The sequence below is a fragment of the Somniosus microcephalus genome, unplaced genomic scaffold (assembly GCF_052327205.1).
Source record: "Somniosus microcephalus isolate GS21.2 unplaced genomic scaffold, FLI_Smic_1.0 unresolved_chr2, whole genome shotgun sequence".
Classification (NCBI taxonomy): domain Eukaryota; kingdom Metazoa; phylum Chordata; class Chondrichthyes; order Squaliformes; family Somniosidae; genus Somniosus; species Somniosus microcephalus.
The window spans coordinates 90,061,996-90,088,633 of NW_028225180.1; the positions used below are offsets into that span (position 1 = coordinate 90,061,996).

At 53.9% G+C, this 26,638-nt stretch overlaps 1 protein-coding gene across 1 annotated transcript; it reads left to right on the forward strand.

The window, feature by feature from the left end:
* The first annotated feature begins 2,084 nt into the window (after positions 1-2,084).
* Positions 2,085-26,528, forward strand: LOC147092988 (sorting nexin-32-like). The gene is made up of 13 exons (XM_085976330.1): positions 2,085-2,200; positions 9,121-9,225; positions 10,083-10,193; positions 11,071-11,192; positions 12,861-12,984; positions 15,891-15,995; positions 16,914-17,019; positions 18,434-18,509; positions 19,835-19,874; positions 20,073-20,159; positions 22,121-22,280; positions 23,711-23,796; positions 24,926-26,528. The coding sequence occupies exons 1-13, from the start codon at positions 2,159-2,161 to the stop codon at positions 24,977-24,979; spliced, it is 1,218 nt and encodes a 405-aa protein (XP_085832456.1). The 5' UTR covers positions 2,085-2,158; the 3' UTR covers positions 24,980-26,528.
* Positions 26,529-26,638: the final 110 nt, after the last annotated feature.

Below are 26,638 nucleotides of genomic sequence, written 5' to 3' on the forward strand. Positions count from 1 at the left end.
TCGAGGGGGTTGGCGATGGTTCGAGGGGGTTGGCGATGGTGCGAGGGGGGTTGGCGAAGGTTCGAGGGGGTTGGCGATGGTTCAAGGGTGTGGGCGATGGTTCGAGGGGGTTGGCGATGGTTCAAGGGTGTGGGCGATGGTTCAAGGGGGGTTGGCGATGGTTCGAGGGGGGTTGGCGATGGTTCGAGGGGGTTGGCGACGGTTCGAGGGGGTTGGCGACGGTTCGAGGGGGTTGGCGATGGTTCGAGGGTGTGGGCGATGGTTCGAGGGTGTGGGCGATGGTTCGAGGGGGTGGGCGAAGGTTCAAGGGGGTTGGCGATGCTTCGAGGGTGTTGGCGATGCTTCGAGGGGGTTGGCGATGGTTCGAGGGGGTTGGCGATGGTTCGAGGGGGTGGGCGATGGTTCGAGGGGGTTGGCGAAGGTTCGAGGGGGGTTGGCGATGGTTCGAGGGGGTTGGCAATGGTTCGAGGGGGTTGGCGATGCTTCGAGGGGGGTTGGCGATGCTTCGAGGGGGTGGGCGATGGTTCGAGGGGGGTTGGCAATGGTTCAAGGGTCAGGTCATTTTAAAAAGAAAATTGGGGTCAAAGTGCAGGTTGGCTGTGATGTCACACCTGATGACCTCACAATGCTGGGCTCAGTGACGTCACACCCCCTGATGACCTCACCATGCTGGGCTCAGTGACGTCACACCCGATGACCTCACAATGCTGGGCTCGGTGATGTCACACCCGATGACCACACAATGCTGGGCTCGGTGATGTCACACCCCCTGATGACCTCACCATGCTGGGCTCAGTGACGTCACACCCGATGACCTCACGATGCTGGGCTCTGTGACGTCACACCCGATGACCTCACTGTGCTGGGCTCGGTGATGTCACACCTGATGACCTCACTGTGCTGGGCTCGGTGACGTCACACCTGATGACCTCATTGTGCTGGGCTCTGTGATGTCACATCCGATGACCTCACTATGCTGGGTTCGGTGACATCACACACCTGATGACCTCACTGTGCTGGGCTCGGTGATGTCACACCTGATGACCTCACAATGCTGGGCTTGGTGATGTCACACCTGATGATCTCACTATGCTGGGCTCGGTGACGTCACCCCCCCCCCCCCTGATGACCTCACAATGCTGGGCTTGGTGATGTCACACCTGATGACCTCACAATGCTGGGCTCGGTGACGTCACACCCCCCTGACGACCTCACAATGCTGGGCTCGACGTCACAGAATCACAGAAACCCCACAGTGCAGATAGAGGCCATTTCGGCCCATCGAGCCTGCACCGACATATCCCACCCGATCCCCGTAACCCCTACACCAACACATATCCCACCCTATCCCTGTAACCCCACGTATTTAATCCCCCTAACACTAAGGGTCAATTTATCATAGCCAATCAACCTAACCCGCACATCTTTGGGTGTGCCTGATGATCTCACAATGCTAGGCTCGGTTACGTCACCGACCCATGACCTCACCGGGCGGGGGCGGAGCCCTGACGTCACTTTCGGTTCATTCAAACTTCCCGCCCCCCCCCCCCGCGCGCGGAGGCCGCCGGGAGTCTTTAAGGCGGCGCCGCCGCCGCTGGAACTTTCCATCGGCGAAATTTCGGTCGAAGGGCGGGTCCGTCCAACAAACTCCCCTCAGAAAAATTAACAATATCATCGCCGCGTTCGGTTCCTCCCGAAAAACCACCTCTTTATTTAATAAAAATATATCTATAATTCTCGTCTCTTCACCCGATCGAGCGGGGGAAATCAACCCCTCCTCCACTTTATAGATACTGAGAGAGTTTCAATAGGTGCAGCCGTCGCCTCATGGCTTTTTTTCCCCCAAGAACAAATTAAAATAAAATACCGTCGAGCAAGAGGCAATAAATCCGGTTCCACCTTAAGGAGCGGCGGTGCCGAGTTTGATTGACGGGCCGGCCGGCCAATCGGCGGCATCGAGGTCGATTGACGGGCCGGCCGACCAATCGGCGGCGGGCGCGGGGGCGTGGCAGCCAATCGGAGCCGCGGAGGGGCGGGCGGCCGAGGAGGCGTGCGCGGCGGACAAGAGGCAACCGGCCTCGGGACGGAAGCGCTCAAAACCAGACTGGTCCTCCCAAAGGAACCCTCCCAGATAGACAGGGGCTTGTGGACAGCAGCAATGGAGGGCAGTTCAGAGCTGTTTGAGGCACAGGACTCCAAGGTAATGCTGAAAATCACTTCTGCAAATACCACCTTTCCTGTTATTGCTTTTTGTTTAAAATTAGAAGAGGCAATTTTTGCAAATGGTCAGCAGGTCTCTGGGAGAGAAATCAGGTGCTGAGAAATGACAATTCTCCTTTTAATCTTAACTTATTTTCATTTCTAATCTGCATCATTTCGATTTAAATGTTCATTTTGCTAATGTTTCATTGCAGCAAACCTCCAGCCTGTGTCTTGGCCGTTTCACCCCCTCTCCTCTCCTAACATTTTAAAATGTTCTTGCTTCATTTCTATTGTGCTTTTGCAGTTATGGTTTTTTTAAATTATATATATCCCCATATATACACCTATCTATCTTTCTCAATATCTATCTCTCTCAATGTTTTTTACCCCCTATTCCTGCCAAGTGCTGCTTTATATTTTTGTTATGCTTTCACCCTCTCGACCAACATCACCGAAAAAACATTATCCGGTCATTTATCTCATTGCTGTTTGTGGGAGCTTGCTGTGTGCAAATTGGTTGTCGCGTTTCCTACATTACAACAGTGACCACACTTCTTCAGAAAGTACTTCATTGGCTGTGAAGTGCTTTGGGACGTGCGATGGTGGTGAAAGCTGTAGAAATGCATGTTTGGTTTTTTTTCCTCTCTCTCTCTCTCTCTCTCTCTCTCTCTCTCTCTTTCAGATATTTAACTCCCAATGGATAGAATGTTATCTTTGCGCCTAATCGCCTTCCTTGCTTTTAATCCAAAAAGGTTAGCTCGATTGCGAGAGGAGCTAAGATGGGGGCCCAGACGCAATGATATTTGAGACTCGTGGAGAGACTTGAGAAGCTGGGGTTGTTCTCCTTGGAGCAGAGAAGGTTGAGGGGAGATTTGATGGAGGTGTTCAAAATCATGGGTCTGGACAGAGTAGATAGATGGAAACTGTTCCCATTGGTGGAAGGGTCGAGAACCAGAGGACACAGATTTAAGGTGATTGGCAGAAGAACCAAAGGCGACATGAGGAAAAACTTTTTTACGCAGCGAGTGGTTAGAATCTGGAATGCGCTGCCTGAAAGGGTGGTGGAGGCAGATTCAATCGTGGCTTTCAAAAGGGAGTTGGATAAGTACCTGAAGGAAAAAAAAAACTTGCAGGGCTCTGGGGGAAAGGGTGGGGGAGTGGGACTAGCTGAAGTGCTCTTGCAGGGAGCCAGCATAGGCTGGATGGGCCGAATGGCCTCCTTCTGTGCTGTAACCATTCTAGGATTCTATATTAAATGGGTCAAGTTCTGTCAACTGGGACCTCTCGTCTTGTAAGTAACCCAATTCTGGGTCTGCAGTTTCAGCGAAGAACTGTCACGTGTTGAGGCAGCTGCCCTATTTTAGCTAGACACCAGATATATACTTAGTTTGGTGAGGGGGGGGGGAAGTATGATTGTTAAACTTTTAAATCTATACTGCTGCAGCCATATAATTTTATATTCTCCTCCTTAAGCTGAAGGGAGTTTTGTAGCTGACCACTGCCCTCCTGTACCTCGCCCAAGTGGCCATTCTTCCTCAGCCTAGACACTTGTCGTCATCAGGATATTTGACCATGAGGTGCGTCACAGCTGTGCCCTATCTTGTCCTTGCTCCACATCACACGCAGCAGAGGACACTAGATAGCATGGGGTGGATAGCCGGGGCTGATTACCAGGACTGAGGCCAGTTGTCGTACCAGCTCCGCCCACCCTCCCCCGATTTCCACGCTCCCGCAGTGTGAGAATCAAACCCAACACCTTCCACGAGCATCAGCCTTGGCTCAGTTGGTCTCGCATATGCTTCCGAGTCATAAGATTGTGGTTTCAAGCCCTGCTCGAAGACTTGCGCATCTAATCTAAGCTGACACTCCCAATACCAGTGCTGAGGGAGCGCCGCACTGTCGGAGGGGCAGTACTGAGGGAGCACCGCACTGTCGGAGGGGCAGTACTGAGGGAGCGCCGCACTGTCGGAGGGGCAGTACTGAGGGAGCACCGCACTGTCGGAGGGGCAGTACTGAGGGAGCGCCGCACTGTCGGAAGGGGCAGTCCTGAGGGAGCGCTGCACTGTCGGAGGGGTGGGTGGTAGGGGGAGGTTGTAGGGCTAAAGGAGGTTGCAGGTAGGGAGGGGCGAGGCCATGAACCTCGGGAAGGACATATTGTCCTCGGAGAATGTGCAGTGCAGATTCACCAGAATGATACCCGAGGACAGGTTGCACAGACTGGGCTTGTATTCCCTTGAGTTTAGAAGATTAAGGGGTGATCTAATCGAGGTGATTAAGATGATTAAAGGATTTGATCGGGTGGGGTGGGGGGGAGGGAGGAGAGAGTCCAGAACAAGGGGGCAGAACCTTCAAATTAGAGCCAGGCCGTTCAGGGGTGATGTCAGGAAGCACTTCTTCACACACAGGGGAGTGGAAATCTGGAACTCTTTTCTTTTTTCCCCCCCAAAAGCTATCGAGGCCGGTGGTCATTTGGAGCTTTCAAGACCAATGGAGAGATTTTTGTTGGGTGAGGGTATTAAGGGATACAGAGCAAAGGCAAGTGCAGATCAGCCGTGATCTAATTGAATGGTGGAACAGGCTCGAGGGGCTGAATGGCCTCCCCCTGTTCCTAATGTTCTGGGAACGAGCTCTCAATTGGACTCTCCCTGCTGATTGGTAATCCGATTTCCTTCTCCAGTTTACTGAGCTGTTGATCTGTGTGGCTTGGTTATCCCCTACCTCCTCCATCTTGAGTAAGTTGGGGACCGCGGGGGGGAGGGGAACGCAAGAGAGGGAAGAGGAAGCGGGAACGGTAGCATCGTGGTTATGTTACTGGACTAGTAATCCAGAGGTCTGGACTAATGATCCGGAGACATGAGTTTAAATCCCACCACGGCAGCTGTGGAATTGAATTCAGTTAATTAAAAATATAAAAATAATAAATAAATAAATCTGGAATAAAAAGCTAGTATCAGTAATGGTGACATGAAACTACTGGATTGTCGTTAAAAACCCCATCTGGTTCACTAATGTCCTTTTTTAGGGAAGGAAATCTGCTGCCTTTACCCGGTCTGGCCGATACGTGACTCCAGCAATATGCTTGACCTTAACTGCCCTCTGACATGGCGGCTCACCACCACCTTCTCCAGGGGCAATTAGGGATGGGCAATAAATGCCGGCCTTGCCAGCGACGCCCACATCCCATGAATTAATTTTTTAAAGCTGAGAAGTTAACTTCTCAAGATCTTCTTTTCCAGTTAAGTTTTTTATTTTGCCCTCTGACCGTACAACGGCTGCCCCAGTTAACAGCAGCAGCAACTTGTATTTATACAGCGCCTTTAACGTAGCACAACGTCCCAAGGTGCTTCGCAGGAGCGGAAATCAGACAGAATTTGACCTTGCAGAATGATCAGCCCCCTTTCAAACTCCCCAGGAGAGTGCTCTCTGCTGTAGGGGGGGGGTCCATTGTGGGATTGGAGGGTGTATTAGCCTCGGAGGGAGTGCAGCGTAGGTTTACCAGAATGAAACCTGGATTCCCAGGGTTAAATTATGAGGAGAGATTACACAGATTAGAATTTAGAAGGTTAAGGGGTGATCTAATGGAAGTTTTCAGGATATTAAGGGGAACAGATAGGGTAAATAGAGAAACTATTTCCGCTGGTTGGGGAGTCTTGGACTCGGGGGCAGAGTCTAAAAATTAGAGCCAGACCTCTCGGGAGTGAAATTAGGAAACACTTCTACACACAAAGGGTGGGAGAAGTTTGGAACTCTCTTCCTCAAACAGCAATTGATACTGGATTAATTGTTAATTTAAAATTGGAGATTGATAGATTTCTGTTAACCAAAGGTATTAAGGGATAGGGGCCAAAAGCGGGCAGATGGAGTTAGATTGCAGATGGAGTTAGATCACAGATCAGCCATGATCTCATTGAATGGGGGAACCAGCTCCTATAATTTGTAGCCAGCCCCTCTTGCAGCTCTCCCTGGTTGCGGTTGTTCACTGCTGCCAAGTGGATCGATCCCTCTGGTGGAATCCGCACCGCCGTGACTAAGATTGCAATCTCCCTGTGGGGTGGGAGTGGACGGAGGAAAGCGCAGGGAGTGGGAGTGGAGGGGGTCACCCGGTGGTGAAGCCATCCACTGTCGATGATGCTGAAGGTTGGCCGGTTGAGTGATGCCCTGGAGCAGGTGTTCATTGAACTGTACCCCCAGTCCGAGCATCACGAGTACTGCGTGCAGTTTTAGTCTCCTTATTTAAGGAAGGATATACTTGCATTGGAGGCAGTTCAGAGACGGTTCACGTGGTTGATTCCGGAGATGAAGGGGTTGTCTTATGAAGAAAGGTTGAGCAGGTTGGGCCTATACTCATTGGAGTTTAGAAGAATGAGAGGGGATCTTATTGAAACATCTAAAATACTGAGGGGGCTCGACAGGGTAGATGCGGAGAGGATGTTTCCCCTCGTTGGGGAATCTAGAACTCGGGGGCGCAGTTTCAGAATAAAGGGTCGCCCTTTTAGAAATAGTCAGAGTATTCCATCACACTCCTCGCATACAGGGACTGGAGAGCAGTGGGAGAGGTGCAATGGGTAAGGATTTCAGGAGCGGGAGTGTGTGTGTGGGACAGGAATGTACAGCATTTGGGGGAAACACAAGAGGAAAGATTGTTCCATTGGAACTAGAATTGTCTGTTCTGAATTTCTGTCCTGTACTTAGTGATGACTTTTGTAATCTCCTTTTTCAGGGTATTAGAAGGAGAGGATTTGTAGACAAGAAACTCAAGCCAAGGGCTGAAAAATGGGATTCGCATAGACAGGGCTTAATGGCCAGTGTGGACACGATGGGCCGAAGGGCCTCTTTCTGTGCTCTATGACTCTATGAAACTGAGATGAGGAGGAATTTCTTCTGAGGGTTGTAAATCTGTGGAATTCTCTGCCCCAGAGAGCTGTGGAGGCTGGGTCATTGAATATATTTAAGGTGGAGATAGATTTTTACAAGAAAAGGGAGTGAAGGGTTATGGGGAGCGGGCAGGGAAGTGGCTTTGAGCCCAAGATCAGCCATGATCTTATTGAATGGCGGAGCAGGCTCGAGGGGCCAAGGGGCCTATTCCTGCTCCTATTTCTTAAGTTCTTCTCATCAGAGCCGGATAGACCCTTCCCCTCTCCCCGGTCTAATGCCATGCAAAACTCATCGTAATGCGTTTGTGAATGTTTAATTAAATGCAGCTAATGGGCACTGGCTGCTTTTAGTCGCTCTCTTTAATGGCCTTCTAGAAGATGCTGTGTGGTTGAGTCACTTCCTATATGAAGAGCTCCCAGTGTTTGCATTCGTGCTTTGCTGTAACTGTCGGAAACCAATTTCTCCCCCGCCTCTGAGTCAGATGGTTGTGGGTTCAAGTCCCACGCCAGATCCTTAGCACAAAAATCTAGGTTGGCACTCCCCGGTGTAGCACTGAGGGAGCGCCGCACTGTCACTGGGGCAGTACTGAGGGAGCGCCGCACTGTCGGAGGGGCAGTACTGAGGGAGCGCCGCACTGTCGGAGGGGCAGTACTGAGGGAGCGCCGCACTGTCGGAGGGGCAGTACTGAGGGAGCGCCGCACTGTCGGAGGGGCAGTACTGAGGGAGCGCTGCACTGTCGGAGGGGCAGTACTGAGGGAGCGCTGCACTGTCGGAGGGGCAGTACTGAGGGAGCTCCGTACTGAGGGAGTGCCGCACTGTCACTGGGGCAGTACTGAGGGAGCGTCGCACTGTCAGAGGGGCAGTACTGAGGGAGCGTCGCACTGTCGGAGGGGCAGTACTGAGGGAGCGCCGCACTGTCGGAGGGGCAGTACTGAGGGAGCTCCGTACTGAGGGAGCGCTGCACTGTCGGAGGGGCAGTACTGAGGGAGCTCCGTACTGAGGGAGTGCCGCACTGTCACTGGGGCAGTACTGAGGGAGCGTCGCACTGTCTGAGGGGCAGTACTGGAGGGGCGGTACTGAGGGAGAGTCTGCCGGCAGCAGGGAGCTGGCTACAGTACCTGTTTCCATTTTGTCTTACGCACTCCCTGAAGGGGCCATGCCCTCGAACCGTACCTCAGCAAGTGGCTGTTTATCACCTGTGTCTAGATAGTGACGGCAGGGTGGCATCACACGAGCCCAATCTCTCGCACACGCGCTCCCTATCTTCTGTCTACTCGTGCGCTCTCTTTTTTTCTCTCGCACATTTGACATGAAACAAATTCGATGTTTTCAGTCCAATTTAATTAATTTTTCAGCCCATGTTGACACTTGACGGCTCCCTGCGTCTTTCTGCCAAAAAGAGCAGGAGCGGTTTGATCCAACTGATTGCCAATGTTGTTTAATGATATGCCCACAGAGATCAGCAGCCACTGGCAGCAGGAGGGAAACACACACGCTCAATGTGTTTCTCCAGAGTAGATAAGAGCTGCACACTGAATTGCTGCCAGGAGGAATTGATCATTGAGTCTAATGTTTGTTAAATAAGGGGTTTAGAACAGGCTTTGGGTTACCCAGCTCCCAGGGTTAGAGTAAAACTCCCTCTACACTGTCCCATCAAACACTCCCAGGGCAGGTACAGCACTGGTTAGATACAGAGTAAAGCTCCCTCTACACTGTCCCATCAAACACTCCCAGGGCAGGTACAGCACTGGTTAGATACAGAGTAAAGCTCCCTCTACACTGTCCCATCAAACACTCCCAGGGCAGGTACAGCACGGGTTAGATACAGAGTAAAGCTCCCTCTACACTGTCCCATCAAACACTCCCAGGGCAGGTACAGCACGGGTTAGATACAGAGTAAAGCTCCCTCTACACTGTCCCATCAAACACTCCCAGGGACCTGTACCCTTCCTTCTCTGCGTCAGGTACCCGAAGTCTGGTAGCCAATCTGCTTGTGGTTTGTGGCAGTAATGAGTCAGTCTTTGTGTGTGTGTTTTTATGCAGTCACGGACCATGTCAGTGGATCTACACACAGATTGCTCACTGCAGGTTGAAATCTCTGATGCGGTCAGCGAGAGAGACAAAGTGAAGTTCACCGTCCACACAAAGGTAGGTGCGAAGGGGAATGATAAACCAGCGTTGTAATATTTGTTTGCAGCTTGCTGGTTTTGCTGTGATTAAGCGATCCTGCGCGGTAAGGGGAGTACCTCACTTAAACCGCTGTGGCCCAGTGGGTAACTCTCTCTTGTCTGAGTCAGAAGGTTTGTGGGTACGAGCCAGAGACTGGAGCCCCGTACTCCAGGCAGACACTCCCCAGTGCCAGTGCTGAGGGAGCGCCGCACTGTCAAGAGGGGCAGTACTGAGGGAGCGCCGCACTGTCGGAGGGGCAGTACTGAGGGAGCGCTGCACTGTCGGAGGGGCAGTACTGAGGGAGCGCCGCACTGTCGGAGGGGCGGTACTGAGGGAGCGCCGCACTGTCTCGGGGGCGGTACTGAGGGAGCGCCGCACTGTCGGAGGGGCAGTGCTGAGGGAGCGCCGCACTGTCGGAGGGGCGGTACTGAGGGAGCGCCGCACTGTCGGAGGGGCAGTACTGAGGGAGCGCCGCACTGTCTCGGGGGCGGTACTGAGGGAGCGCCGCACTGTCGGAGGGGCAGTGCTGAGGGAGCGCCGCACTGTCGGAGGGGCGGTACTGAGGGAGCGCCTCACTGTCGGAGGGGCAGTACTGAGGGAGCGCCGCACTGTCGGAGGGGCAGTACTGAGGGAGCGCCGCACTGTCGGAGGGGCGGTACTGAGGGAGCGCCTCATTGTCGGAGGGAGGCGCAGTGGAGTTCTCCTCGGTGTTCCGGGCCAATATTTATTGTTCAACCAACATCACCAAAAACCAGATGATCTGTTCGGTGAATCTTTGCTGTTTGGGGGATCTTGCTGTGCGTGACTAATGAGTCTTTTTTCTCTCCTTGTCCCAGACGAACCTCTCTCACTTCAAACAGCCAGAATTCTCGGTGGTTCGCCAGCACGAGGAGTTTATTTGGCTCCATGATGCGTATTTGGAGAACGAGGATTACGCCGGGATTATAGTGAGTGACTGTGGACCAGGGTTTCTATGTGGGTTCCTTTCGTAAACCAAAGTACTTGTGAATTTTGTGTTTGTCAAGGTGAAGCACTGGTTAGACACGGAGTACACTGTCTTCACGATATTTTTGAGTGCTTCCTACTGAACCCAGTGATAGTTCCATTTCCCACAGCAGCTGTCTTCTTGAGGGCAGTTGATCTCTTGATGCTGAATTGGCCGTGAGCCCTGGCTCCGTGGGCAGCTCGCTCGCCTCTGAGGCAGGAGGTTGAAGTCCCACTCCAGAAACATGCACCCACAATCGAGACTGACACTCCCAGTGCCGGTACTGAGGGAGTGCCGCACTGTCGGAGGGGCGGTACTGAGGGAGCGCAGTACTGTCGGAGGGGCGGTACTGAGGGAGCGCCGCACTGTCGGAGGGGCGGTACTGAGGGAGCGCCGCACTGTCGGAGGGGCGGTACTGCGGGAGCGCTGCACTGTCGGAGGGGAGGTACTGAGGGAGCGCCGCACTGTCTGAGGTATCATCTTTCAGATGAGATGTTAAACCAAGGCCTCATCTGCGCTCTCGGGTGGATGTAAAAGATCCCACGGCCACTATTGGAAGAAGAGCAGGGGCAGTTCTCCCCGGTGTCCTGGGGCCAATATTTATCCCTCAACCAACATCACTAAAATAGATGATCCGGTCATTATCACATTGCTGTTTGTGGGAGCTTGCTGTGCACAGATTGTCTGCTGCGTTTCCCACATTACAACAGTGAGCACACTTCCAAAAAAAGTACTTCATTGGCTGTGGAGCGCTTTGGGGCGTCCTGAGGTGGTGAAAGGCGGGGGAGAAACGTAAGTGTTTAATTCTCTAAACGTTCGAACCCTTTCCCTGCTCACAGATCCCTCCCGCTCCCCCGAAGCCAAACTTCGACGCATCAAGGGAGAAGCTCCAGAAGTTGGGCGAGGGGGACGGCTCGATGACGCGCGAGGAGTTCGCCAAGATGAAGCAAGAGCTGGAATCGTAAGTGAGGGCAGGGGAAGGAAGGAGGGTGTCTGTTGGCTGCAGATTTACTTCGCTGTGGGTTGGGGGAATCGGGGGAAAGGGTCTCCCGATCTCGCCACGCTCACCCCTCCCAGTTTGTGTCACCATTCGGCCCATCTGCTCCACTCGAGCCTCCTCGCACCCTCTTCATCTCACCCCATCAGCAGATCCTTCTATTCCTGTCTCCCTCATGTTTATCCAGCTTCCCCTTAAATCCATCTCTGCTATTCGCTTCAACCACTCCCTGTGGCAGCGAGTTCCACATTCTCCCCACTCTCTGGGTAAAGTAGTTTCCCCTGAATTCCTGATTGGATTTATTAGTGACGATCTTATATTGACGGCCCCTAGTTCTGGTCTCCCCTACGAGTGGAAACATCTTCTCTACGTCTACCCTATCGAACCTTGGCATAATCTTAAAGACCTCGATCAGGTCACCCCACAGCCTTCTCTGTTCTAGAGAAACAATCCCTGGCCTGGTCAATCTCTCCTGACAGTTAGAACCTCTCAGTTCTGGTATCATCCTTTTTTGCACCCTCTCCAGTGCCTCAATATCCTTTTATATAATGTGGAGACCAGAACTGTTCACAGTAACAACCAAGTGTGGTCTAACTGTACAAGTCACCCTTTTTAAGGAAGTATCCCCTTCACTTATCCGTGTACTTGTTCTGTTCGAACTATTTTCTTTCTAAGTCCCCCGCCACCCTCCCACTGCTAACGCGCTGGAACTCTCCCGCCCTTGAGTACCTGACCCCAGGGGCCATTCGACATGTGTGAGCACACACAGCAAAGGGTGCATTTTCCCAATCCCCCCCATAGTTTTTCAGACCCTACGAGTTCCTGCTGCAGTTAGATAACGCCGACCGGAAGACTGAGGCTTGAGTGTCCGTGGGCTATTCGACTGTGGGGGGGCATCACAGCAGAGTCTGATCCTCCTCCTCCTGGCACAAACACGCGTGCATGGTATCTGCAGGTTACATCAGGAGTGGCCTAGCACATTTCCCCCGGGGCTTCACTCTGCCGCTTTCGCTGGTTTTCTTTTAGCAAGCCGTGTAGCCCATGAGCAGCCGCTGATGTGCTCGGAGACCCGACGGCAGCGAGTGATGCTCTCAGTTTCTCACTCTCCAGCTTGTTCTGATCTCGGGCGGGGGGGGGGGGGGCCTAGGATTAGCCTCAGCACACCTGAGCTGGGATTTTTGGCCGGGGGGGGGGGGTAGAAATCAGCTGCACTTCCCGCTCCTGATCGATGTCCAGGGACCCGCTGCTGGAAGATGCCTGTGTGGCTACGTTGGGAAAGGTCAGGATCGGCTGTGATGCCCCCTTCCATAGTCGAATATCTCAGACACTTGCTGGGCTTGAGCTTAAAGGATGGTCCATTTGGGTGGGATATCAAAGGGCAGCTGGCCCCAGCGAAAATAATAAACCTGTTCCCCCCACCCCCCCTCCAGCAACAGTCAGTGGTTTTCGAAGAGGGGGGAGAAGTAAACCAGGGTTCACTTCTAGACTGGTCACTGGAGTGTTTCTCCATCTTCTCTCTCTCTCTCTCATTCTCTCATTCTCTCTCTCTCCTTTTGTCCTTCTCCTCCTCCCTCTTCTCTCCCCTCCCCTCCTGTGTCTCCACTGACCGTCTCTGTCCCTCTCTCCCTGCAGCGAGTACCTGGCGATCTTTAAGAAGACTGTGGCCATGCACGAAGTCTTCCTGCAGCGTCTGGCTGCTCACCCTGTGCTCAGGAAGGATCACAACTTCTATGTATTTCTGGAGTACGATCAGGATGTAAGTTGATCCTCTTCCCTGGGGGAACAAGGGAGCGGGTAACCCTCAGCAGGAAAGCGTGCGAGCACAATCCCCACTTCAGCGCCCCCATTGCGTAGCTGGAACCCCTGTGTGGTACAGGCCTGTTCCTGGGACAGGTTCGCGGGTGCCCTCCACAGTGCCTCATCTGTTTGTGGGCCCAGTCTGCCTGTTCACCCACAGCTGACCATCAGTGTCCGCCGTGGCTCAGCGGGTAGCTCGTTCACGCTCGCCTCAGAGCCAGAAGCTCGTTAGTTCAAGCCCCCACTCCAAGTACCTGAACCCATAATCCAGCAGTACTGAGGGAGCGCCGCACTGTCGGAGGGGCGGTGCGGAGGGAGCGCCGCGCTGTCGGAGGGCGGTGCGGAGGGAGCGCCGCGCTGTCGGAGGGGCGGTGCGGAGGGAGCGCCGCGCTGTCGGAGGGGCGGTGCGGAGGGAGCGCCGCGCTGTCGGAGGGGCGGTGCGGAGGGAGCGCCGCGCTGTCGGAGGGGCGGTGCGGAGGGAGCGCCGCGCTGTCGGAGGGGCGGTGCGGAGGGAGCGCCGCGCTGTCGGAGGGGCGGTGCGGAGGGAGCGCCGCGCTGTCGGAGGGGCGGTGCGGAGGGAGCGCCGCGCTGTCGGAGGGGCGGTGCGGAGGGAGCGCCGCGCTGTCGGAGGGGCGGTGCGGAGGGAGCGCCGCGCTGTCGGAGGGGCGGTGCGGAGGGAGCGCCGCGCTGTCGGAGGGGCGGTGCGGAGGGAGCGCCGCGCTGTCGGAGGGGCGGTGCGGAGGGAGCGCCGCGCTGTCGGAGGGGCGGTGCGGAGGGAGCGCCGCGCTGTCGGAGGGGCGGTGCGGAGGGAGCGCCGCGCTGTCGGAGGGGCGGTGCGGAGGGAGCGCCGCGCTGTCGGAGGGGCGGTGCGGAGGGAGCGCCGCGCTGTCGGAGGGGCGGTGCGGAGGGAGCGCCGCGCTGTCGGAGGGGCGGTGCGGAGGGAGCGCCGCGCTGTCGGAGGGGCGGTGCGGAGGGAGCGCCGCGCTGTCGGAGGGGCGGTGCGGAGGGAGCGCCGCGCTGTCGGAGGGGCGGTGCGGAGGGAGTGTCGGAGGGGCGGTGCGGAGGGAGCGTTGCAGTCGGCGAGGCAGTGACCACACTTCAAAAGAAAAGTACTTCATTGGCTGTAAGAGACTTTGGGACTTCCTGAGGTGGTGAAAGGTGTGGGAGAAATGGGAGTTCGAACTTTTTTTTCTTGTATCACCTGACATGGGACAGTGACCAGGAGCAAGAATCCTGGCTGATTTTTCTCCCTCTCCCTCTCCCTGGAACCAAGACCTTTTGGGACTAATTGCTACGAGCCGAAGATTACCCCTGCTCTGCTGCAGTCCTGTTCTCGGCACCGTGCAGTTCCTTGTGCTCCGAGCCCTGTTATAATGTGTAATTATGGCCCGGGAGTCTGAAATGAGCATTGTTTGCCCAGAAAGGAAGCTGTGACTCGGTCAGTGCAGCTTGTGGTAATGGGGCAGGTTGCCCACCAGGGGGAACGTGCAATGACTGTACAATGGCATTTCTTGCTTCTGTCTGTTCAGTAGTGGGGGAAGGGTGAACAATAGATGTAGCAATCAGTGCTGGCCTAGTGTGGTGCAGAAAAATATTAGTTCTTCTCCCGCCCCACCCCCCGGGCAGGAAGCTCATGTTGAAACACATCGTCAATTGGCAATTAGGAATGGATTATAACCGCGTTCATTGTCAGCTGTGGCTAATTGGGTAGCACACTCTCCTGAGTCAGGAGGTTGTGGATTCAAGTCCCACTCCAGCGACGCAACACACTCTCCGGTGCCAGTACTGAGGGAGTGTCGGAGGGGCAGTACTGAGGGAGTGTCGGAGGGGCAGTACTGAGGGAGTGCCGCACTGTTGGAGGGGCAGTACTGAGGGAGCGCCGTACTGAGGGAGCGCCGCACTGTCGGAGGGGCAGTACTGAGGGAGCGTCGCACTGTCGGAGGTGCCATCTCGGATGAGACGTTAAATCGAGGCCCCGTCTGCTCTCTCGGGTGGGTGTAAAAGATCCCACGGCCACTATTGAAAGAAGAGCAGGGGGAGTTCTCCCCGGTGTCCTGGGGCCAATATTTATCCCTTGATCAACATCACTAAAACAGATTACCTGGTCACACTTTTTTCTTTAAATCATTCTGGGGATCTGGGCGTCGCTGGCAAGGCCCAGCATTTATTGCCCATCCCTAGTTGCCCCTGGAGAAGGTGTGGGTGAGCCGCCACCTTGAACTGCTGCAGTCCATGTGGTGAAGGTGCTCCCACAGTGCTGTTAGGGAGGGAGTTCCAGGATTTTGACCCAGCGACGATGAAGGATCGGCTGATCTATTTCCAAGTTAGGATGGTGTGTGTCTTGGAGGGGATCTTGGAGGTGGTGGTGTTCCCATGCGCCTGCTGCCCACATCCTTCTAGGTGGAAGAGGTCGCAGGTTTGGGAGGTGCTGCCGAAGAAGCCTTGGCGAGTTGCTGCAGTGCATCTTGTAGATGGTCCACACTGCAGCCACGGTGCGCCGGTGGTGGAGGGAGTGAATGTTTAAGGTGGTGGATGGGGTGCCAGTCAAGCGGGCTGCTTTGTCCTGGATGGTGTCGAGCTTCTTGAGTGTTGCTGGAGCTGCACTCATCCAGGCAAGCGGAGAGTATTCCATCACACACCTTACTTGTGCCTTGTAGATGGTGGAAAGGCTTTGGGGAGTCAGGAGGTGAGAAATTATCTCCTTGCTGTTTGTGGGAGCTTGCTGTGCGCAAATGGGTTGCCGCGTTTCCTACATTACAACAGTGACCACTCTGCAATCCGCACGGCATTGTCTGTGAAGCGCGTTGGGACGCTGTGAGCTTGTGGAAGGCGCGGGAGCAATGCGAGTCTTTCTCTCTTTAACAGCTGAGTGTCCGTGGGAAGAACAGGAAGGAGATCCTGGGGGGATTCCTGAAGAACATCGTGAAGAGTGCAGATGAGGCACTGATAGCCGGCATCTCTGGGATTAAGGTACATACTGACCTCGTGTCAGCCTTTGTCTCATTATTTCAAACGATGAACTTGTTTCTCTTTGCTGTGTGGACAACTGCGTTTAGTGATTAGATAGAGTAAAGCTCCCTCTACACTGTCCCATCAAACACTCCCAGGGCAGGTACAGCACGGGTTAGATACAGAGTAAAGCTCCCTCTACACTGCCCCATCAAACACTCCCAGGGCAGGTACAGCACGGGTTAGATACAGAGTAAAGCTCCCTCTACACTGTCCCATCAAACACTCCCAGGGCAGGGACAGCACGGGTTAGATACAGAGTAAAGCTCCCTCTACACTGTCCCATCAAACACTCCCAGGGCAGGGACAGCGCGGGTTAGATACAGAGTAAAGCTCCCTCTACACTGTCCCATCAAACACTCCCAGGGCAGGTACAGCACGGGTTAGATACAGAGTAAAGCTCCCTCTACACTGTCCCATCAAACACTCCCAGGGCAGGGACAGCACGGGTTAGATACAGTGTAAAGCTCCCTCTACACTGTCCCATCAAACACTCCTCGGGCAAGTACAGCACGGGTTAGATACAGAGTAAAGCTCCCTCTACACTGTCCCCATCAAACACTCCCAGGGCAGGTACAGCATGGGTTAGATACAGAGTAAAGCTCCCTCTACACTGTCCCATCAAACACTCTCAGGGCAGGTACAGCACGGGTTAGATACAGAGTAAAGCTCCCTCTACACTGTCCCCATCAAACACTCCCAGGGCAGGTACAGCACGGGTTAGATACAGAGTAAAGCTCCCTGTACCGTGCAGGGTCCTGGAGATTGATGCTCCATTCTATACTGCCCACTGCCCGGTATTTGAAGCCTGTCCCCGGGGAATGTTTCACTCGGTCGGTGATGTGCAGCAGTGACTCTCGAGAAACTCTTCTCCTGCAGGAAGTGGACGAGTTTTTTGAACACGAGCGGACCTTCCTGATTGAATATCACAACCGTGTCAAGGACGCCACCTTGAAAGCAGACAAGAAGACTCGATCACACAAAAGTACGTTTCCGCTTTTTCCATTGCACCTTTTCGCCATCCTGAATGTGTGTTTCATTTCTATCCACTCCGCGTTGTTACCCACCTCCGGTCCATGCTCCTCCAAATTCTGCTCTCGTTTTCCCCCCTCCTCCAACCACACCCCCATATCCTTGCTGTGTTGAAATCGCGCTCCATCATCCTATCTCCTAGGAACAGGAGGAGGCCACTCAGCCCCTCGAGCCTGTTACACAGGAACAGGAGGCCATTCATCCCCTCGAGCCTGTTACACAGGAACAGGAGGAGGCCATTCAGCCCCTCGAGCCTGTTACACAGGAACAGGAGGAGGCCATTCAGCCCCTCTAACACGTTCCACCATTCAGTGAGATCGCGGCCGATCTGTATCTTCACTCCATCTACCCGCCTTGGTGCCGTAACCCTTAATACCCTGACGCAACAAAAATTTCCGTTTTGAAATTTTCAATTGACCCCCAGCCTCAACAGCTTTTTTGGGGGGGGGAGTTCCAGATTTCTGCCCCCCTTTGTGTGAAGAAGTGCTTCCTGACATCACCCCTGAACGGCCTGGCTCTAATTTGAAGGTTCTGCCCCCTTGTTCTGGACTCCCCCCCCCCCCCCCCCCCCCCCCCCAACCAGAGGAAATAGTTTCTCCATCGACCCGATCGAATCCTTTAATCATCTTCAACACCTCGATTAGATCGCCCATTAATAATCTTAACTCGAGGGAACACAAGCCCAGTCTGTGCAACTTGTCCTTGTAATTTAACCCTTTTAGCCCCGGTATCGTTCTGGTGAATCTGCACTGCCCCCCCCTCCAAGACCAATATATCCTTCCCGAGGTGCGGGGCCCAGAACTGATCGCAGTGACTCCAGGTGGGGTCTAACCTGAGCTTTATATAAACTGTAACATCACTTCCACTGTTTGTATTCCAGCCCCCTGAGATAAAGGCCAACATTCCTTTAGCCTTATTATTTTTTGTACCTGTCCGCTTGCTTTCAGTGATTTCTGTGCACGGACCCTGTAATCTCGCTGCTCCTCTACAGTTCCGAGCTTCTCGCCATTTAACAAAATACTCTGATCTGTCTTTCCCGAGTCAAAGTCGATGACTTCACACTTCCCCTACATTGAACTCCATCTGCCCCAGTTTTGCCCGCTGGCTTAATCGATCTGTGTCCCATGGCCGCTTTCTGCTCCCAGCGACACTGATTCCTGTCTACCACCTAACTTGGTGTCGTCCGGAAACGTGGATATACGGCGCTCTCATTCCTTTGTCTAAGCCGCTTGTGACTATAGCGAACAGCAGAGCAGGGATGAGGGCCTTTTGTGCCCCGCGCTGCTCAGAATGGGACTGTGCTGGAGCTGTGTCGACACCGACCTGTCGGAAGGGGAGCTGAAACTCTTGTCTGTCTGTATCCACAGATGTAGCTGAGGATTACATTCCAATCTCTTCTGCCTTGTCCAGTTTGGGAACCCTGGATGCCAATCCACTCAGCAAGTACGAGAACCCTGTCGCCAACTCCGCGAGCGTTTCTTCCCGGTTTGTCACGAGTGGTGGGTGTAAACGGGATTTGGGTGCCAGCTGTGACTCGGTGGTGCTCTCCCGCCCCTCGAGTCAGAAGGGTGTGGCTTCGAGCTCCCACTCCGGAGACTTGGTACAAAAATCTAGGCCGATTCTCCCGGTGTAGTTGGAGGGGCAGTACTGAGGGAGCGCCGCACTGTCGGAGGGGCAGTACTGAGGGAGCGCCGCACTGTCGGAGGGGCAGTACTGAGGGAGCGCCGCACTGTCGGAGGGGCAGTACTGAGGGAGCGCCGCACTGTCGGAGGGGCAGTACTGAGGGAGCGCCGCACTGTCGGAGGGGCAGTACTGAGGGAGCGCCGCACTGCCGGAGGGGCAGTACTGAGGGAGCGCCGCACTGTCGGAGGGGCAGTACTGAGGGAGCGCCGGAGAGGCAGTACTGAGGGGGTGCCGTCTTTCGGATGAGACGTTAAACCAAGGCCCCGTCTGCGCTCAAGTGGGTGTAAAAGATCCCACGGCCACTATTGGAAGAAGAGCAGGGGGAGTTCTCCCCGGTGTCCTGGGGCCAATATTTATCCCTCAACCAACATCACTAAAACAGATGATCTGGTCATTATCACATTGCTGTTTGTGGGAGCTTGCTGTGCGCAAATTATTGTTGCTGAGGCCTGCACAGTGTAGAGGGAGCTTCACTCTATCTAACCCCGTGCTGTACCTGCCCTGGGAATGTTTGATGGGGACAGTGTAGAGGGAGTTTTACTCTGTATCTAACCCGTGCTGTACCTGCCCTGGGAGTGTTTGATGGGACAGTGTAGAGGGAGCATTACTCTGTATCTAACCCGTGCTGTACCTGCCCTGGGAGTGTTTGATGGGACAGTGTAGAGGGAGCTTTACTCTGTATCTAACCCGTGCTGTACCTTCCCTGGGAGTGTTGGGACACAGCGTGTTGGAAATTCCCCAGCTTAATAAAAGATGAATCTAATGCCAAGTCCTTGAGGCAGTTAGTTGGGATGTGTGCAGACGACTGTCCTCTGTTGAAATCTTGCCAACTCCACTCTGGCTTCTGCGAAGCAGCCTGGGTCTGCACCGGGAAAGATTTGACATCTGCAGCTGCATGCTTTCCCCCCTTCCCCCAGCAGACTCCTTACCCACCAAGGGGTTACAGCTACCGAGCCCCTCGGCCGTGATTGTTGTGGGGCGTGTGCGCTGGGCAGTGACGCGAGCTCGCTGTCGCTGCTAGTTCCTGAGCTTCCGATGAGATCACTTTTTGCCTTATTGACAGTTTCTCTTTTATTTTTTTGCAGAAACTTCCTCAAACTTGCTGAACTTTTTGAGAAACTGCGGGTAAGTGGAAACACTCTGCTGCTCGGGGACTGATCTCTCGTGTCTATCTGTCTGTGCCCACTTTGCTCCTCTTTCTGTTGCTCTCGCTGTCTGTCTCTGGGACCAGCGGCTGCCGGGGTCTTCAGGGAGACGAGAGGTTTATTTTTTATATAAAAGGATGCTTATTAAAACCTGAATCCGTTGCATTACTTCATCCAGAAACTGGAGGGTCGCGTGGCGTCGGACGAAGACTTGAAACTTTCGGACTTATTGCGATATTACATGAGAGACTCGCAGGCAGCAAAGGTAGGGATCCAATTTCTCGTCCCTTTCAGAGCACTCTGTATATCTCCATAGAAACATAGAAGATAGGAGCAGGAGTAGGCCATTCGGCCCCTCGAGCCTGCTCCGCCATTCAATGCGATCAGGGCTGATCATCCAAATTCAGTACCCTGTCCCTGCTTTCTCCCCATATCCCTTGATCCCGTTAGCCTTAAGAAATATATCTAACTCTTTCTTGAATATATTTAATGAATTGGCCTCTACCACCCTCTGTGGCAGAGAATTCCACAGGTTCACCACTCTCTGGGTGAAGAAATTCCTCCTCATCTCTGTCCTAAATGGCTTACCCCTTATCCTTAGACTGTGACCCCTGGTTCTGGACTCCCCGACCATCGGGAACATCCTTCCTGCATCTAGTCTGTCCAGTCCTGTCAGAATTTTATAAGTTTCAATGAGATCCCCTCTCATTCTTCTAAACTCCAGCGAGTACAAGCCCAATCGACCCAATCTCTCCTCGTACGTCATTCCTGCCATCCCAGGTATCAGCCTGGTGAATCTTCGCTGCACTCCCTCCATGGCAAGAACATCCTTCCTCCAGATAAGGCGACCAAAACTGCACACAATACTCAAGGTGTGGTCTCACCAAGGCCCTGTACAACTGTATCAAGACACCCTTGTTCCTGTACTCGAACCCTCTTGCTACGAAGGCCAACATACCATTTGCCTTCTTAACCGCCTGCTGCCCCTGCATGCTTACCTTCAGCGACTGGTGCACAAGGACACCCAGGTCTCGTTGCACTTCCCCTTCTCCCAATCTATTGCCATTCAGATAATAATCTGCCTTCCTGTTTTTGCCACCAAAGTGGATAACCTCTCATTTATCCACATTGGGCAGAAGCATGGCAGATGCAGTACAATCACCTAACCTGTCCAAATCATACGGTAGCATAGTGTTAATGTTACTGGGCTAGTAATCCAGAGGCCTGGACTCGTGATCTGGAGACGCCAGTTCAAATCCCACCATTACTGGGAACGTTGCTGTGCGGATTAAACAAAAACTCCTGGATAATGCGCTGGTGTGACTGCTCGCTCCAGCTAGCCAGCATTTTGCCCTTTCGTGAGGGATGGGTAGGTGGGGTGAGAAGATCGCTATTGCTTCTCCGAGGAGAACGATCCCGCGGCCAGATACTGGGACTTTTCGGCGCGAATCCCGCGTAAAGTTGTTGCAACCCCAACCACCACCCCCCCCCCCCCCCTTGCGGGCTAAATATGTCGTTTCAGCTCATCCGCTGCTGAAACCCTCATCTGTGCCTCTGTTATCTCCAGACTTCGACTATTCCGACGCTCTCCTGGCCCGGCTTCCCACCTCCCGCCCTCCATAAACTTCAGCTCATCCCAAACTCTGCCTCTGCCCTGTGTCCTAACTCACACCCAGTCCCGTTCACCCATCACCCCCTGTGCTCACTGCCCCGTGTCCTAACTCGCACCCAGTCCCGTTCACCCATCACCCCCTGTGCTCGCTGACCTACACTGGCTCCCGGTCCGGCAACGCCTCGATTTTAAAATTCTCATCCTCGAGTTCAAATCCCTCCGTGGCCTTCTCGCCCCCCTCCCTATCTCTGTAACCTCCTCCAGCCCCTACAACCCTCCCTATCTCTGTAACCTCCTCCGGCCCCTACAACCCTCCCTATCTCGAGATCTCTGCGCTCCTCCAATTCTGGCCTCTTGCGCATCCCCCGATTTCCATCGCTCCACCATTGGCGGCCGTGCCTTCAGCCGCCTGGGCCCCAAGCTCTGGAATTCCCTCCCTAAACCTCTCCGCCTCTCCTCCTTTAAGACGCTCCTTAAAACCTGCCTCCACTTGTCCGAATACCTCATGTGGCTTGGTGTCAAGTTTTTCTGATTTACACTCCCGTCCAGCGCCTTGGGATTTTTGCTATGTTAAAGGTGTGGTATAAATGCTTGTTGTTGTTGTTGTTGTTCAGGACCTCCTGTACCGGAGAGCTCGGTCTCTGTCGGACTTCGAGAATGCCAACAAGGCACTGGACCGGGCCCGGATGAAGAACAAGGATGTGAAGCACGCCGAAGCCAATCAGCAACTCTCCTGCCAGAAATTCGAGAAGCTCTCTGATTCGGCCAAACAAGGTAACTGGCCTCTCGGCCGTTCCTCCACCCTGGTTTCTGAAACTCTCTTCTATCCAGACCCGTCGGGGCTATGCTGTGGTGGGTGGACGGTGGGGTGATGACTCTTGGTGTTCCTGGCTGGGGCAGGGTGTTTTAAACAAATTGCAGCACAATCACCGTCCGGGATGCCGGCTGAGAGTGGTGTCTGGTGTGATGCCCCTGCAGTCGAATAGCTGTGGGCTCAAACCGGTGCCCTTGGACTGCCTGCATGTCAAAGGGAGGTAATTGAATCTGTGGCTTGTGTTCGTTCAACATTCATTGAGTCTGGCCTACTTGGGTCGTCAGCTGTGGCTTAGTGGGTAGCTCTCTCTTTCTAGCCTGGAGTCGGACAGTTGTGGGTTCGAGCTCCAGAGGCTTGAGCCCCATAATTCAGGCCGACACTCCCAGTGCCAGTACTGAGGGAGCGCCGCACTGTCGGAGGGGCAGTACTGAGGGAGTGTCGGAGGGGCAGCACTGAGGGAGCGCCGCACTGTCGGAGGGGCAGTACTGAGGGAGTGTCGGAGGGGCAGCACTGAGGGAGCGCCGCACTGTCGGAGGGGCAGTACTGAGGGAGTGTCGGAGGGGCAGCACTGAGGGAGCGCCGCACTGTCGGAGGGGCAGCACTGAGGGAGCGCCGCACTGTCGGAGGGGCAGCACTGAGGGAGCGCCGCACTGTCGGAGGGGCAGTACTGAGGGAGTGTCGGAGGGGCAGCACTGAGGGAGCGCCGCACTGTCGGAGGGGCAGTACTGAGGGAGTGTCGGAGGGGCAGCACTGAGGGAGCGCGGCACTGTCGGAGGGGCAGCACTGAGGGAGCGCGGCACTGTCGGAGGGGCAGCACTGAGGGAGTGCCGCACTGTCGGAGGGGCAGCACTGAGGGAGTGCCGTCTTTCGGCTGAGACGTTAAACCGAGGCCCCGTCTGCCCCCTCGGGTAGGCGTAAAAGATCCCACGGCCACTATTGGAAGAAGAGATGGGGGAGTTCTTCCTGGGGCTAATATTTATCCCTCAATCAACATCACTAAAACAGATGATCCGGTCATTATCACATTGCTGTTTGTGGGAGCTTGCTGTGCACAGATTGGCTGCTGCGTTTCCTACATTACAACAGTGAGCACACTTCAAAAAAAGTACTTCATTGGCTGTAAAGCACTTTGGGATGTCCTGAGGTGCTGAAAAGCAGGGGAGAAATGGGAATTCTTTGTCACTCCCTCCCACCGAAGCGAACTGTAGCTCTGCATACCCGTGTCCCGGCTTGAGATTGGGACCAGCTGGGGAGGGACGGGCAATCCGGCGTCGGCGGGAGGCCTCTGGGGTGGACCGGGCGCGTCCTGCTGGTGTAGTTGCTGGGGGCGTGTGCCGACCTGGTGTCCCTGGGGCCGCAGTCTCACCAGAAACTCTTCCTTTTCACGCAGAACTCACAGACTTTAAAGTTCGAAGAGTCTCTGCCTTTCGGAAAAACATGATTGAAATGACGGAGCTGGAGCTGAAACATGCCAAGGTAGGCCCCGGATATCGGCAGAGACTAAACTGGTGGCCGGGGGACGCTCTCTGTCTCTGTCTTGACCTGCATTAGAGGGAAAATGAGCAGAAATATCCTCAGAGGGTTGTTAAGATCTGGAACGCACGACCTTAAGAGTTGGTGGAATCAAATTCCAGAGTCACTTTCAAAGGACTGATGTGCAGGGCTGTGGGGAGAGAGCAGGGGGGAGTGGGACTAATTGGAGAGCTCTTTCAAAGAGCTGGCACAGGCACGATGGGCCGAATGGCCTCCTCCTGTGATGTAAGATTCTCTCTTTACATTTTAGGCGTTACATTTTCTGTGTATCCCTCAATATCTCTGTAACCTCCTCCAGCACCTACCACCCTCCCTATCTCTGTAACCTCCTACAACCCTCCCTATCTCTGTAACCTCCTCCGGCCCCTACAACCCTCCCTAGCTCTGTAACCTCCTCCAGCCCTACACCCCTCCCTATCTCTAACCACCTCCAGCACCTACAACCCTCCCTATCCCTGTAACCTCCTCCAGCCCCACAACCCTCCCTATCTCTGTAACCTCCTCCAGTCCTACACCCCTCCCTATCTCTGTAACCTCCTCCAGCCCTACAACCCTCCCTATCTCTCTAACCTCCTCCAGCCCCACAACCCTCCCTATCTCTGTAACCTCCTCCAGCCCCACAACCAACCCTATCTCTGTAACCTCCTACAACCCTCCCTATCTCTGTAACCTCCTCCAGCCCTACAACCCTCCCTATCTCTGTAACCTCCAGCCCCTACAACCCTCCCTATCTCTGTAACCACCTCCAATTCTGGCCTCTTGCGCATCCCCCGATTTCCATCGCTCCACCATTGGTGGCCGTGCCTTCAGCCGCTTGGGCCCTGAGCTCTGGAATTCCCTCCCTAAACCTCTCCGCCTCTCTCCTTTTAAGACGCTCCTTAAATCCGACCTCTTTGACCAAGCCTTTGGTCAACTGTCCTAATATCTCCTAGTGTGGCTCGGGGTGATTCGCGCTCCTGTGCAGTGCCTTGGGACATTTTACTACATTGAAGGCGCTACAAAATTCGAGTGCTTGTTGGGGTTGCGGTCTTTGAAACCTCGGGTTAATTTACTTTTGTGTCTCTTATTCCAGGCCAACCTGCTGCTACTGAGGAACTGCCTGAGCACGTTGAGAGGGGAACAGTAGCTGTCCATGGCTGCTCGCTACACCATGTTTGGAGAGGAGCAGCTTTCTTATTTTCCCCCCCCAACCCACCAAAAAAGAGAGATGTTTATTTTTATCATGCTAGAATCGTGTTTGGAGGTTGAGGCGATGAACGAGCTGATGGGGGTCAGGGGTTCGGGGCGACGTTGCCGGGTATGGGATCCAACTCCCGAGAGTTGTGGCAGTCTCCCTGTGTCCTGTGCGGGGTTTGGTGGTGGGGAGGAGGGATGCAGACTGCCTTGTTCATTTGTTTTTCACTCATTCATTCCAGGAGTCCCGTAGGGAGTCGGGTTTCCGCGCTCTCATTCCAGTCTACCCCACTGTTCGAACGAGCATTGCTGCCGGGGAGAAGCTCTGCCCTGGCAAATGGGTGGGGGGGGTCACAGTTCTTCGCAGGGGACCATCGTGCTGCCCACTCTTTATCTTCCTTCCTGTCCGTGCCCCTCTAACCCACCCAGCAAGAAAGCCACCTGATTGCAAGCTGCGACTCGCTGTACTGCTCCAGTGTGTTGATTCCTGGGATCTGTCTTTTTCCTGTTCATGATTTCCACACCCCAGCCCACTCTGTTCCTGCTGGAGAGGGGAGCCTCGAGAAGCCAGAGGCCCCTTTTATTTTTTTGCCACTGCGCAGGGAACACTGATGTGTGCCAGTCGCAGTCACCAGGACTTGTTCAACCCACAGTGTCCTGCATCTTACGCACAGATGGGGAAAGTGAATTGCTCTGAATTGGCAGTAAACAAACCGCCCCTACAGCACGAACCTAAACCCCAGCAATCCCTTCACCCCGAGCAATTCTTTCAGACGTGGGTACTTTTAGGTTGGGACAGTGTAGAGGGGGCTTTACTCTGTATCTAACCTGTGCTGTACCTGCCCTGGGAGTGTTTGATGCTGGAATGTGTTCCATTCTTGGTACCAGCAATCTTGTGCTGCAAAAGATTCCACAGGGACTGAAGCAACACTGCATACACAGGTGGGGAGGGAGAGTAAGCTTGATGCTGGCTGATCTCACTGCTGTACAGATTTAAGCACACATCGCAGAAGGGTAATTTGTAATTATCGACACCTCTTGATTTGAAGTATTCAGTGCACATAATTTGTGACTGGCAATTTTTTCCAGCCCCTCCACGGTTGTTCAGATTTTGATGTGGTTGGGAGTACCTTGGCTCTGGTTATTGTCTCCAGCCATATTCAACAATACACTAAAATGTCAAATATTAAACATGCCTGACGACCCCCCCCAAACACTAATATGCTGGATGCAAATGGATTCCTTTTGGCCCATCAGGATGGGGATGTGGTGTTCTAACTGGCTGAGCAATGTAGCAGATCAGCTTCTGATATGTGGCTGCTGCATAGGGCAAAATGGAGGGTGCAGTAATCTATTGAGGACTTTGGCTGTATTTGTCCTTTTTTTATTGGAAGTGTGTAATTGTTTAAAGTCCTGGTTTGAGCAACTCTAACCAGCTCCCAATTACTTTCTGGTCTGTTGATTTATTAATAAAATACTGAGCAGAATTTCAGGCTGCTGTCTCACACTTGTTTGACTTTACCAGTGCTAGAGTTTAATGGAAGGTCTGAATAGAACAATATTTCAGTGTTTTGGAATCTGCTGCCTGAGGCAGTTTAATTTTACCTGCAGA